The sequence below is a fragment of the Platalea leucorodia genome (assembly GCF_965183815.1).
Source record: "Platalea leucorodia genome assembly, chromosome: 7".
NCBI classification, from domain to species: domain Eukaryota; kingdom Metazoa; phylum Chordata; class Aves; order Pelecaniformes; family Threskiornithidae; genus Platalea; species Platalea leucorodia.
In genome coordinates, this window is record NC_138829.1 from 16,381,380 (window position 1) to 16,396,065 (window position 14,686).

General features: G+C 34.6%; 1 protein-coding gene across 10 annotated transcripts in view; it reads right to left on the bottom strand.

The window, feature by feature from the left end:
- The window catches only part of PAPOLA (poly(A) polymerase alpha), a 45,106-nt gene that overhangs the window by 7,483 nt on the left and 22,937 nt on the right, over positions 1 to 14,686 (bottom strand). For 9 of the 10 annotated variants that reach the window (XM_082318074.1, XM_082318068.1, XM_082318071.1 and 6 more), the window contains 7 exons: positions 13,352 to 13,472; positions 12,330 to 12,414; positions 7,720 to 7,773; positions 6,829 to 6,948; positions 4,934 to 5,043; positions 2,041 to 2,162; positions 1,259 to 1,401 (listed from right to left, as the gene is read on the bottom strand). In XM_082318074.1, the coding sequence (XP_082174200.1) occupies positions 1,259 to 1,401; positions 2,041 to 2,162; positions 4,934 to 5,043; positions 6,829 to 6,948; positions 7,720 to 7,773; positions 12,330 to 12,414; positions 13,352 to 13,472 (755 nt within the window). Of the gene's footprint in view, positions 1 to 1,258; positions 1,402 to 2,040; positions 2,163 to 4,933; positions 5,044 to 6,828; positions 6,949 to 7,719; positions 7,774 to 12,329; positions 12,415 to 13,351; positions 13,473 to 14,686 lie in introns of those variants that run through there. The other variant, XM_082318066.1, reaches the window with a different exon arrangement.

The window sequence follows — 14,686 nt, forward strand, 5'->3', positions numbered from 1 at the left end:
ATGCATGGCCAGCAACCATAGCTGATAGGATTTTACCTACAGTACAGGGCAGAACTTATAATACTATGTCACAGTAGGAAGACAGAAATGAGCATTGGCAATCTACTATCACAGTTGAGCAATGGAAGCTATTTCAAATATTTAATCTGAATCACTTCAGAGAGAGTTTTTTAGACCAGTAAGAAGTTGCATTAAAAAAGGCAAAAATTAAGGCAATGTCTGCCAAATAAGGTGCAGGGGAAGATGTAGCAACTAGTCCCCTGAAGGATGGAACAAAACCAGTGCAGAAGGACTACAACAGAAAGTTTGTTTTCAATCAACATACACCATTACGACTATGATTTCAGTCTGGACTTCCCAAGCAAAGGCCTAGGGTTTCACATGACAAAATTTTTTTTTCATTTTCAAGAAATAAGGAAGCAGTATGTGTCTAAATCAACACAGGGCAATTTCCAGTTCAAGTGTGACATCCTAGATATCGTAGACTTGTTTTAATAGCATGGTCAGTGGCATCAGCTATTGAAAATCATTTACCAAGAAAGAGTAACTAAAAGAGCACTTGTCAAAAGGAATAAGTTTAGTGAACTCAAGTATTTTATCCTACACAACATCCTATAATATACATCTAATACAGAGAAGTTAACATCCTAAAATTGTGCAGTGTATTAAACAGACAAACATGAGACTCTTGAAAAAAGAGAGCAGAATCCCATTTACTTTAGCAATTTGGAGTTTAGATAGGAAAAGACAATACAGAAAGTTAGGATTAAGATAAACATTAATATGTATACTTTGAAAATACAATGGAAAATTATGTTCCTAAGCTTAATTTGCATAGATATCATCAGTAATAGCAGTAGCACTACTGATTTCCCAGACAGAAAGCCTAAACTTCTCTACTGTCTCACATTTTGATCCAAAACTCACATAACTCTTCCTGACTCTCACATCTCAATTTCCTGCGCACTACCTCTCACAGCTTCCTACTGCAGCCCCCAAGTTTTTATATCACCTTGTTCTTCTAAGCATCTTTATCGAACTTTATAATTACTCATCTGAAGTCCAATGCCATGCTCCCTATCCCCCAAATTTAGCCCTGCTCTAGTGCTCAGACGGGAAATAAGAATGTCCGCAAGCTCCAATTCAGAACATTCACCCCTTGCTAACTGTAGTATCTCACGCATGCAGTATTTGCTGTGCTTTTAACACAAGTAATTCAGGAACAGAGAGCAGCAACAAGACTGAAAGTCTTCATTACCCCTGAGAACTTCCAGAACTGTTCAATGGACTCGTCTTCATAGCACTAGTAGGCGAAGGCACAGACGTGCTGTTATCACTGTCCATAGACAAGTCTAGGCTGCTGTCATTCAGAGCTGTCAACCTGATCCCTTCTGTCGAATGCTGCAGTCCACAAAACAAAAGAAAATTATATTAGTCTTATTAAGGGCTTAAAAAAATCAACGAAGATTCAAATGATTGCAATATTTCAGTTATGCAAAATGTTAGCTGTTACATTTGTGAAGAAAAAAGAAACTGAGAGGTGATTTAACAGTGATGAGCTTCCACCACGAGATAAGCATGTATGTGTACTTAAAAGGCAGATAAATTTAAGTACATTTTTAGGAAAAAAAAAAAACTGAAAGCAGGAGTATTTAAAAATGCAAAACATAAACAGACAATTTTCAAATCCTTTTACATGTAAAAAATCCACTATCCTGTCACTACAAGCATTTACACTTTCACATTCCTTCACAACCTTATTATTACACTGTTCTAAATCTGTTTAGTTTAGGAAGCCGAATAAAACACAGTATTTCAGCCAGACCTGAAGATACTATACACCTTGTTGATGTTCTGGGAAATCCAGTGTTATATTTAATGCATCTAGTAATACTGCTACAGTCAAATGAGATCACATTGCTTATACAGGTAAAACTAAGCTTTCAAAATGTGATTTCAGTTCTTTGATTAGTAAAGCTAAAAAGCTGAGGAATCATTTCTCAATGGCATTTTTATTGCTCTCAAATATTAGTCGTTTACCTTTTTCTTTTTCTGAAGCACGTGATTAGGTAGCAGTTGGTGAAGTTGCTTACGTTTCACATGCCTTGCAGCAATCTTCATATCCATCTCAAACATCTTGCTGTTTATTGCTTGCCTATAAACTACACAATTAGAATAACATTAAGACATATTGAAGCGTTTTGCAAAGTCCACTTACTTGCCCAGGCAAAAACAATTTGCAATTCCGAACATTTATTACCCTCAAGAACAAGCATAGCGTTTCCTTGTTCTGGAATAAAAAAGTGAACTGCCTACTATGCCAGCACCAATAGTACAACCACTAAAATGTTACTTTGGAAACGGGTGACCTGTTTTCCAAGAAAAATATCTTGCAAGGACGCAGTTCTCTAAACTATATTGTTAATAAGTTTTAACAGTAACAGCTCCGAAGTGAATTCTTCATTTCATCTCAAAGGGACTAAAGATAGAAATAAGATTTCCTCATAAGAATTACAGTATTTACGTAACACTATTTTCTTCACAGATTCAGCTTTTATTTTTGCAGCTCCTACAACAAATGGGTTCTAATTCAGGAGCTGAATGCTTGTGTGCCAACTAATATATTACAAATCATTCTGGCAACCCAGATACCACTACATTTTTATACAAAAGTGATTTATGCTTGTGTTCCCCCCCCCCTCCCCAAGCTGTGTTTTGGGCTTTTTTCGTTGGTTTGCTTTGTTTTGGTTTTATTTGTTTGTTTGTTTTTAATTATGTCTACTGTAATGAGCTATTTCTCTACACCTCAGAACGTTTACTTCTGGTGAGTCAACACAGTTAGTGCTAGTAAAGGAACTACACTGCAACCCAACATCTTGGCTTCAAGTAAAGTCAGGTAAAAACGAAAAATTTGTTGTTCTGTCACACTGACTTTCTATACAACGTTGAATAAAGCCGTGGCAGACATATGAATAAAAAAATTGTTCTGTAGATCTTAAATACAAAAACTTAAGAGGTATCTCCCTTATTCACTGTCTATTCTACAAACGTTAAGCAATCTCATTGAAGAGGCTGTGAACATGTAATTAAAAAGCTGTTAAGAGACAGACGTACAAAGAGCTCAATGGATACTGCATATTAAAGAGCCTACTACACTAATTCTTGGTATTGAAGAAGCTCATAAAGCCTCTGTGTAAAGATTATACAAGTTACAGAGAAAGTAGGGGCACATTCAGGAAAGCCAGACATGGTTAAAGCATTCCATATTCCTGACATTAGGTCTTACCAAAGTTGCAATACAAGGAAAACCTAGCCCACTCTTCATGGCTCTCTTCCTTCTCCTGCTCCCACTAAAAAGCAAGCTATTCCTTAACTTCATTCTCGAAAATGCTTCAGTAGTTTTAATAAAATATTAGGATTTATTCCAAAAGACAGGGCAAACAGAAGTTTTTGGGATGGATTAAAAACAATGAAGACAAACCCACGTTGATTTGAGATGACAAAGAAACCCACAACACAAACAGAAATTGTTTGCTATTTGGTTACCTTTGAAAGTGTATTTACGAATTGAACAGAAAACTATGCATCACAGTCCAAAATGATTTTGATGAAATGCTACTTCATTTAAAATGGCATATATTTAGACAAATTTCAGATTTCATGTAGTGCAAGTAAATCAGATTCAAAATCATGAGTGCAAGTTTTAGTATTTTCATACCAAAAATCTCTGACAAGTACACTACTGAAATATCTGTTTACAAACAATAAAAGACCTGAGAAACTATAATTCATAGATTCCTTCACTCCTTCAAAGCAGCAGCCAAGCTATTATGCCTTTTCTAAACTCTCAAAAATTAGGATGATGTGTCTATAGTTTCACCTTCACCACTTATAATCAAAAGGAATATTCCACCTCTCAAGAAAATAAAGATCCCTTTGACTGGAAAAGGCATATACATACACACACACCCCCCCACTGCAGCAATATATGACAATAAAGAACTTTCAAACCTTGGCATTATTTACTTAAAAATACATATATGGATATTTATATAATATTCACTCATACACCCACGCTGGGGTGGGGGAGGGCGGAGGAACATGGGATTGTACAATTTCTTCACTTCCAGTGTTACTGAGTCTTAGAAACCCAGAGACCAGGGTTGCATTAGGTAGCACTTGAACCTATTCCTTTAACTCTGTAAACATGTAGTACTTGAGCCTTAACTGTCATTCATTCAAAAAAAGATATAGCAAATTTATTAGATAAGCCTGTCAAAGTTACTGCTCCTTTCTTAGTTCTTAGGCTCTGGAGAGTCACATTCTCCAGCTGTTACCAACGCTTTGCTTACAAATTTCTTATGCGTGTTCTGAATTATTTTCGTGAATCAAAAAGTAAGCATTGGAAAAAGCCAAAAAGGTTTCTTGCACTGAATATTGGACGTGAAAGTCAAAGTTGCTGAACCAACTAGCTAGTATGAAACACCATGGAATAAAAGTTTTTTTATTCTAGAGTCTACTAGATACTCAGCTTTAATCCACTGATAAATCCAGTTTCACCAAGTCATAAAAATATTTAAACTATACACATTGTCAAAATGAGCTTAGGCTAGGTAGTTCGCATATGATAACAAATTTGTCTGTTTAATAAAGATCACAATATAATGTACCATTTTCAGTGAGATCTGAAAGATTTGTGTGTATCATTTTAATCAGTTTTAATGAAAACAAACTGAAAACAATTAGTCTGAAGTGTGTAGAAGCATTAAAGCTCATTAAAACTGTATTTCATTAAATAACACCCTAACTCCTTAGCTGAATCTTTCTACTCTGTCTAGATACAATTCTGCTACTGAAACAGACTACATTATGAACTAAGACAATAACTTCAACAAGTTTATTAATACCAGAACATGTAGAAAACAAAACTCACCTGTGTCTGTAAAAGACTGAATGTCGTAGGTAAGATCAACACTTAAATTTTCAGAATTTTCGGTTTTCTTAAACACCAACCCAATCACCCACATTGTACGGTATTCTTCCCTGGAAAATTTTATATAAAAAGAATCATATAATACTGACATAAGAAGTGAATAATCTATTAAGTTATCTGCTGCAATAGACAACAGTTGTACGTTTTAGCTCTACTACCAATGGGGAGCTAGCCATAGAAAGGCAAAAAACAAAGCTGACTTAATGACATTCCCTTTTCATTTGCAATACAAAAAGAAAGTCATGAAACACTGACACATCTATCTCCAGCAAACTTAATGAACTAAGATCATCAGTAGATTACTTCATTCTTCACTACTTCATTCTTGCCAGTGCTAGGTTAACAGTTGGACTTGATGATCTTAAAGGTCTTTTCCAACCAAAACGATTCCATGATTCTATTCAACTGTGCTTCTGTATAGATTCTCTCATTTTAGGAGTTACAACAAGCTATTGCAACTGTAAAGGAAATAGATTTGAAAGGAGATGACAGATTTTTTGCACCTGACCCTGAAAGTAGTTAGAATCTATTCCCTGACTACACAACATCCATTTTGCCACCTAAACTTGTCTTCAACTCGCAAATTTCTTAGCTGTAACTGACCACAAGGTGCAGTTTTCAGGTAAGAGCAGCCCCCCTTTGACAGCTCACCTTCACATAATATACATGGAATATGAACTGTTATATTCTATTACAGAATATAGTGTAACACTTCTATAGCAGCTCAAGTCATTTAATGTTTTAATTCAAATGTCTTTTCCCTTTAGACTATTTCAGAAGAACACTGTTTTCCAGTCAATCAATGAATAAATTTAGGCAGGCAGGTGAAAGAACATACATTGTTTACATTGGGAAAATGACCTTTCCTAAAAGCATTGCTGGCACCAAGTCCTCTGAAATAAGAGCTAATCAGAGCCTGTGATTATGTGGGCAGTTGTAGTGTTACCCACTAAAACGGTGCTAAAGACGTACTGCCTGATTTTCTCCAATTTCACTTGGAACATTCATGTAATTTATATACATAACTTCAAAAAAAAAAAAGTAGCACCATACTGTCACTTGAAGCACTTGGTGTCTGGGAAAAGCTATGTGGATGGATAAACAAGGCTTTTCACATATCCCCAGCGAAGACAAAAATCTCACTCTTCACACAAAAATGGGATTCCTTACAAGTTAATTACAACGCTATCTAAAATAAAATAAAGTCTTAAAAAGAGTTTTTAGCACACACACCTGCAATCATTGTTTTGAGTGGGGGAGGAGAGGGTGGCAGAGGGAAGGAGTTGAAACACGTATATAATCCTAAACAATCTGAAGTGCTTGGTATTCTCTCCGCTGTTTCCACATTCCGAGGAATTCTAACATCAGCCATTACCAAGTTTAAATGATATGCATCTCAACTGTCAATTTAATAACATTAAATGTACTTACTTACTCAAGATTTTGGTTCTACTGTGCCTGATGTTCTACCCGATTCTCAGTGCTGCCTTGTAATCAAAACTGTCTTACCAACTGATGCTAGATGCTCAAACAGCAGCAGCTAAGTAGCAGTAGCTAACACGGATTATTGGCAAGAAATTATGCAATTAATACAGTTATTAGCAAAAATATATTCTTTCCTTATTTTCTGGCTTAGAAACATTCTTATACAGAATAAAGAATATCTAATTTTATAAATAGTACTTGAGAAGAGCTTAAAACTGTTTGCCTTTAGATGCTATCATTAAAAATTAATCCATTTAAGATTCTATAAAAATGCTAGTTTATTTATTAATGAACTGGTATTTTAGCTAAGTTAGTTCTTCACTATTACACGAAAAAACAGTTTTGCTTACTTGTCGGGATTCTCCTTGGGTGCTGGAAATGACTGTGGATTCACATGAGCCAGTGTAATGAATTCATTCTTCTCCAGGTTCCCAACTAGAATACGGATTTTTGATTCCACCAAGCCCACCCTGCATAAATGTTATTTATTAGCAAGTTCTCATTAATATGAAATAACAGAAGTATCTAACATCATATATCAGGATAAAATCCTCAACATTCTCCTTATACTAACATTTGAGACTACAAATGAACTAGTGCACTATACATGACAGGTTAATTCAGATCAATAAACCAAGTGAATGCATTACAAAAACTAATGCAAGGGAAGCTTAAGAATGCTCTGAAGCTCTCATTATGGCCTGATTTTACAAATGGAATTAAATAGCAAGACATTACACATCAAGTAAGAGGCAGTCAGCAAGAAACTCCTACATATTTTTCCAATATTCTTTTGGCTTCAGCTGATGAATTTTAAAGTTGAAGAAACTCCCAATACCCGACAATCTTAACACTTCTCTAATAAAAGAGAGCAGAAACAAGGGAAAGAGGTACTTTTGTTTTGAGAAACAGTATTTCAAGATTGAAAACATACCTCCTCACACTGCTTATTAAAAAAGTGCATAAGGCTTAAGAAAATAAGATCTGTAAAGTGAACTTGACAGTGCTGTAAAGAAGCAAAATTCAAGCAACAGGCTTCGCTCCCTGGTTCTTCATTTTTACTGTTTTTGAGAATCTTCATCCATTTAATTTTGAAACACTGAAGCTCCACTTTGTTTCATTAAAAAGATACTAGATACACTAGATATTCCCTTGCGTCCGAGGCTGACAGGTTTTTGCTTGTTTGGTTTTGTTGTTGGGTGCTTTTTGTTTTTCTTTTAAATAGCAAGCATTATACTCACCATTCTAGTCGCTGTTTTTCTGTCGGTGCGCTTGCTAGAAGTACAATATAATGCCTTTGGAGATAAAGACAATATGCTATTCTATTTATACTTCTAAAACTAGACATTCAAACCTTAATATTAAAACTTTGCAGTAAGTTCTACATTGCAAACTACAAATTATTAGCTTAAGTATATACCCTATAATAAAATTAAGCATTGTTAAGTAGACAAAGGGGCTATATCCCCCAAGCGTGTGACTAATGGACTTCTTGAAACATTTCAGATTTTAGGGACATTTGCAACTACACTTTAATACTGGTAACCTTAATAAGAGGCTAGGAACATAGCACTAGTTGAAAAACAGTACAGATATTTCAATACTTAATGAAATCAGGAATTTAACTGACTAGTAGAGATTCCTTGCAAGTAAAAACAATTGTTTGTTTATAACCATCTATACATATGTCAGTTGTCTTAGTTGCAACATTATTTCTGAATAGTTAGAAGAGCGGTTAGCACATATGAATTTGTTCTAAGTCAAAAATAACACTATCAAATGTTGCTTAAAAAATTTTTATATCTGCATTTTAGTATTGTCTGAAGACACTTATCTGAAACTTCACAAGGAATGTTTCCTCTGATGATAATTCTTAAGCTCTCAATTATATTCCAGGATAATCAGTGTATACCCACTGTAAGTAAATTTCAAAGAAACAGTATACAAAGCAAGAATGGTATTTTAAACAAAGAAGCCCAAGGACAGTGGAATGGGAGATGATTACATATAACTTGAGTTCATAATGACGGAGGCGGGGGAACCTTACATGTCTACAGTCAGGTTTTTCAGAAGTTTAGCTGGGAAGTCTATTTTAACATCCTAAGTCATCCAACTTGGCATTACTCTATACTGATCCGGTATATTTAGGTATCTTCAGAGAAGGATTTAAAGAACAGTAGTAACATCAGGGATCAGACCCCAGTACATATACCTCATAGAAAGGAATTCAAGGTCAATGATGGTGGAAAACTATGGTGCGAAAAGAGTCCTCTGATGCTATAGACCTTCAAATCATAATGGTAAATCAAAATCCACAGATCAAATCAGTAACTACATGTTTCTGTACTTGTCTTTACGTGGCAAGAGAAGAAAAAAAACCTGCTAAATGGTACAGTCCTTTGAATTCAGTCAGAGAATGTCAATGAAATAAGAAGACTGGAAAAGAGAGATTTGGAGAAACTTCTTCCCCCTTCTGAATAGGGCATTTTATCTACTTATTTTTTGCATTTTGGCAGTATTAACTGCTTCATACAAAAATGTTAAGGAGTTTTTCCTGTTATCTTATTGAAGTCCTCATTTTAGTTACTTGTAGGATACCATGACTCAATCATTTATATTCCTTTTAAAAAAAAAAAAAAAAGAGGGAATAAGGAGGGTCCTTTACTCAAATTCTGTATGAGAAGTTACTAATTTCTAATATCAATTTCTTGTAAGGAGCACTAGATATGCAACTATCATCCTTAAGATTCCTACATCATACATACCACACACACTTGCAGAATGTTTCATTTAGCAGGAAAGACAACTTAAGCTTTTTGTTGTTTTAACCATGTATGAACTGAAAGAGACAAATCTCAAATCTGCAAGTATTTGAAGAAACTCATTTTCCTGTTACTTATTAAAAGCAGCTCTTTGAAACAAACTTCTGAAAAACAATTTTAAAAAAAAAATTTAATTTGGCTATGTCTAAAAGCCTCAACTAGCTGGTAAGCACCTAGAAAAAAAACCCTACGCTTTACTTATGAAAATAAGTATAATGATTAGCTATTTTTGCTCAGGTACTGCTAGCTGAAAAAGAAAAGATGCAATTTCTCTCCCCCCCAACCCCAACTATTAAACAGAGCTGAGATGGAATTACCGGAAATCTGCTATTGCCATTTTCAGTAAAACTTAAATAGCACAAGCTGTTAAAAATTAAGACATACTTAGTTTTAGAGTCCAAGGTCTCACTGTTAAATTTTACAAAAACAAGATTTGTTATCAGTCCTTCATTTGTAATTTTATCACAAATCATGTCTAATTCAGAAATATCCATTACTTCAATCGAGAAAAAAATTCTGATGTTAAGCTTCTACCTCTCAATGGTGACTTTTAGATGCAGGGTGTTATTTTGAAGTATATGGGTTTCAAAAATAACCTAATATAGACATTATGAAATTGTCTTACACCATTAACACCTGTACCTACAAAAAAACAAAGTATTTGTAAGAGTCATACTACTTTCTGAAAAAACTGACAACACCTGAACATGTTCATTTCAATTTTTCTTCATTAAGCTGTCCAGGATTTATCTAAAGCACTGGATAATTTAAAGTCTAAAGTCCTATCAAGGCAAGTGTTCAAAGTCCCTTTTTAAAAGGTATGTTTATATTCTACTTATTTAGCAGGACATCTGTCTTTATAACAGAGAGCAATACGCTAGAGCTCATTAAATGAGCATTATTTCTCTCATGACCATACTTCCCTCTTGGTTTTAAGCTCTAATAATTTCATTCCCATGCAGCACTTCATACTCATGTTATATTCATTTGAAATTATTCTTGTCATTTCCCTGTAAAACACCATATCCAGCAAGTGTATGTTCTTTGTTGTCGTTCCCCCCCATCTGAAAAATTTAAACCTACATTAAGGGCAGATAACACATGTTGTAACTCCCTAACTACAAGTAATTGTTGACATTTTAAAAATAAGAAAAATAAATAAAATAAAAACAGATTTTCCCAATTTCTAACCTGCTGCTACCATGCAGGTATGCAGTAGCCTCCAGATTTCCTTAGTTACACATCACTGGTTTTAAACATGGCTAACAAGTCAAAAGTGTTTACGATCAACATAGATGTTTAGCAACTAACTGCCATTGAGAGTGATACAGATTACTAAAGCTATGCTTTCAAAGAAAAATGTTTTTAAAAGTATGTCTCAGAGCAAGGATAAGATCTTCTCTTATCTGTTAAGAGAACTACACACTGCTTTGAATTTCAGCAGGAACAAGTCAAGGCATCTACAATTTTAACAGGAAAGTGTGAAGAGGGGAAAAGAAATCTGAAACATCTAGCTTTCAGATGGAGATTTGACAAACAGAGCCACATTTATTGTATACTGATGACTGCATATAATGATTTTATTATGTGAAGGTTACTAACCAAAGCTTTAAATTAACTCGCTAAGGTAAAACAGAGAAAATCTTGGGTAATTTAAATTAAAGCAGGCTCCATAATACCATTCCACAGTTTAAAAAAAAAAAAAAAAAAAAAGCAAAGACATTTTGTGCAAAACATACAAAACCTGGATATTTGATGTTGGCAAGAGAAGCTTTTATTGCTAAAACTGATAAAATGGCTAAAGCCGGTACACAAAAAAAAACTATATTAAAATGGATATTATTTCAAATTACATTTAATGTTTCCTATTTTTTCCTAGTTTTGAAAGAAACAAAGAAAATGGCTAGGGAACTTATTAGCAACTTCGTGAGCAGAAACTGATTTGTCTGCAGCCCATTTTAACTTCAAAAAATAATATAACTTAACAGTGCTCTTTTAAGTGTTTTCAAACTTAATCTCCAAGGTACAACATAAAAGCCATCCAAATGTTTTAAAGCTTTTATCATGCAAAAGGTATAGAAACAAAACACAGACACATTATGAAGGTCATCAGTCTCTTTTAATGGGGGAACTGTATATTTCAATCTTGTTTAGATTAGTACATAACCAACCAACCACCCAACACAGAAACAAGTGTAAAGTATATTTGATCTTGATTCAAGAAAAATGGGTCTCCAATTTCAACTGAGGGCAAAGAAGATGTAGTCCGTATTTTAATAATCCATATTTATTATAAAAATACAACTTTCAGAAAGTCCATATACATTTAACAAGCTTCTGCCCCACAAGCATATTACTAGAAACCCTAAAAATGTGAAGTGTGAACTTCAGTATTTCCCTTATAGACATTACAAAATTAGAGAAGCTAGGTGCAAAAGAGTATTAATAAAGAGCCAAAAGCCTTAAGCTTTAATGAAAAAAAAATCTAGTAATAACTAGTACATCTGGCAGTTAGTCAACACAATTGCAAAAATATCTTTTATTATCAGAGTGAACTGTTGACTATGTTGACAGAAGAAAACACACAGTTTCAAGTATGTATTCATCTTAAATATTGACCTTCAGAATTAGTTCTTTTAATATCTTGTTTCCTGGGAGGCAAGACCCATTTTTAGACTGCTTACTGACACCACTAAAGAACATTTCTGTTAGTCAAACCAGCTGATGTCTTCAATTTTATTGGTAGCATACCAATTGTATAGTTAACTGGTGACATTCTAAGTATCTGATCAGGGACTAACAGGTTTCTGAAATACATGCTAAAGACAAAAAAAAGTATCTGAGGAAATTATTCATTTTCTAAGAGAAAGGACAATAGCGCATTCACTCCCCCTCTGTATGGACAAATCCTAACAAAACACTTTTTGGAAGTTTAATGTATGTGTATTTAAGATCCTGGGCTACAGACCATCATTAGATATTTTAACTGATAAAACTTAAAATATTCTGCCATGCCATAAAATACATACTTGTACTTTTGAAAGAAGTTTGGAGCTTCAAAAAGTTTGGACCACTCTGCCTTACTCAGCAAAATTTCATCTGTGATAGCAAGACCTAAATTGTAAAAAAACATTTAAACTTTTTTTTTTAAATACAGTTCAGTGCCCAGAGTAAAAACAGCTTATTAACTTAGCAAAGTTTACTACGAATTATTTCCCCCCTTCAAATTCAAAGGAATTTATCAACAAGCTTTATATTCCAGTCATACCTTAAGTGGTCATTACTTATACAAATCATACTATAAAAAGAACCTCAATAAAATATGTTTAGAAATGTATATTAATTGATCAGACTGATGATTTCACATATTTTTGCTTTGCAGTGTAACACAGCTCAATTTAATCTTTTATGTATGCCACAGTAACTACTCAGTCCAAAGAAGATAGAGATCTTTTTCCTTACAGTACTTAAATCATCTCTTGTGCAAGGCATTGTACAAGGCAAAGAAACAGTGAGACAATAAGCTACTGCTCTGCCTGAGAGCGCTACTGGTAGTTGCTCTCTGCATCAAGTCTGCTCCTTGCTTTGATAATGTCTTCTCTTATCTACTATAATTATCCAAGTAGATTGCTAGGATAAATTTAGAGGACTCATCTCTGAGCAAGTATATTGTCTTATATTAGGCCTAGAAACAGCCATCAAGTGGGATTACTACACTAATCTCCCACGTGGCATGACACAATCTAAAGCCACTAAAATAAACAAAAAAAGATATTGTACCTTTAATTCTCATTTTCAGAGCACAACGCACTAAGTAATTACCCTCAGTTTCTAAGAGTGAAGGACAGATCTGCAGAAGTCTCTGCTGAATTTGGAACTTTAAGCCACATAAGCATAAAAGGCCAAGTTCTACCTCCTTCAGAAGAGAGTCTCATGTCAAGAAGCTATTTAACATCCTCCCACCTCCCCCCCCTCACAAAGCATACCCACAATGGAACTACTTTAAATCTGTTTGAAAACATTTATATAGAGAGCATAAGATAATACTTACCTTGTTTAAATTCCTCAACCATGACCATCCGTGTGGAAACGGACACATTGTAGGTAGAGTTCTGCTGTGGGTATGCTGGTGTAATTATAGGCATAAGATGGTACCTATCACTGGGGTTTACCTATATATAACAACAGCCAATCAGTTTTCTTCAAGCATACACATGAGTTAACAAATTTGGATTTCTCCCTGTACTACAACCAACTCTTAAGTTCTAAGAGACCTTAGTTTGCAGACCAAGTAAATTTACCAACAGTTCAGAGAAAGTTTAGAGAGCAAGGATAATGTTTTCAAAGGACATCATTCTGAATCACGGTGATGTGGGAGGGCTGTAACCTGTTAGCACATCAAGATCAAGTTGCCGGCATTTCTAAGTCCAGAAATACCAACTGAACAGAACAATTTCTCTCTTTAATACACATCAGCTTGTGATCACATCAAAACAAGGACACCTTATCACCACATGAGCACCTTCAGAAGAATGACTGTCTTCAGGCCTTGCGAAAAATATTTTATACTTTATTTCTGTAACACTACTGAAAATAAAGAGCCAGCTTAAGACAAGAGGCTCTAGGCAGCCTGACAGAAGCATCACTTGCATTAACATATCTTTTATTAAACAGCACACAGGGAAACAAAGAAGAAGGGACAACACACACACACGCAAAATACGTTTAAAATAGCATTAGGGTAGCAATCTTGTAGATAGTAAATTAAAGCTAAACCCCTGTCATTAATTTACCTCACTTTGTTTAGCTACTACAACACAGACAGTTCCCATCGCACACTGACCTCAGACCCCCTACCCCAGGAATAACAGTAAGACTCAAGAACACTTTTTCAACTGTCTCAACACAATTTAGACACGGACTGTTGTCAACCAGAAAAACAGATTTGAAGTATGAAAGGGCATACAACTCAACCTCTGGTACTTACGCTGTTCACCAAAAAAAAAAAGATTAGCTGAACATCTACTATTCTAGAATTGACAAAACAGCACTGAACGCATTCACGCTATGCCCTACTAAAACCTCAGAATGTGAGCTGTGCATCTGCTGCAAGCTGTTTTATTGACTGCCTGAAGGATATTAATGTCCAATGTCCTTAATGTAAGTGCTACAAAGATGGAGATCAAATATTATAAATAACATATAAAACAACTTAAAGACTTCAAGTTACGATCTTCTTTGTTCCAAGATGAAAAGACACATTACTACAGCTATATGGAACCGAACCTATCAAGCTGTGACTGTTGCACTGAAGTGAATTCTATATATTTGCAAAAGTAACAGGTTTTAAGTCAGAAGCAAACCATTTTAAGGTAAGCAGTTTTTC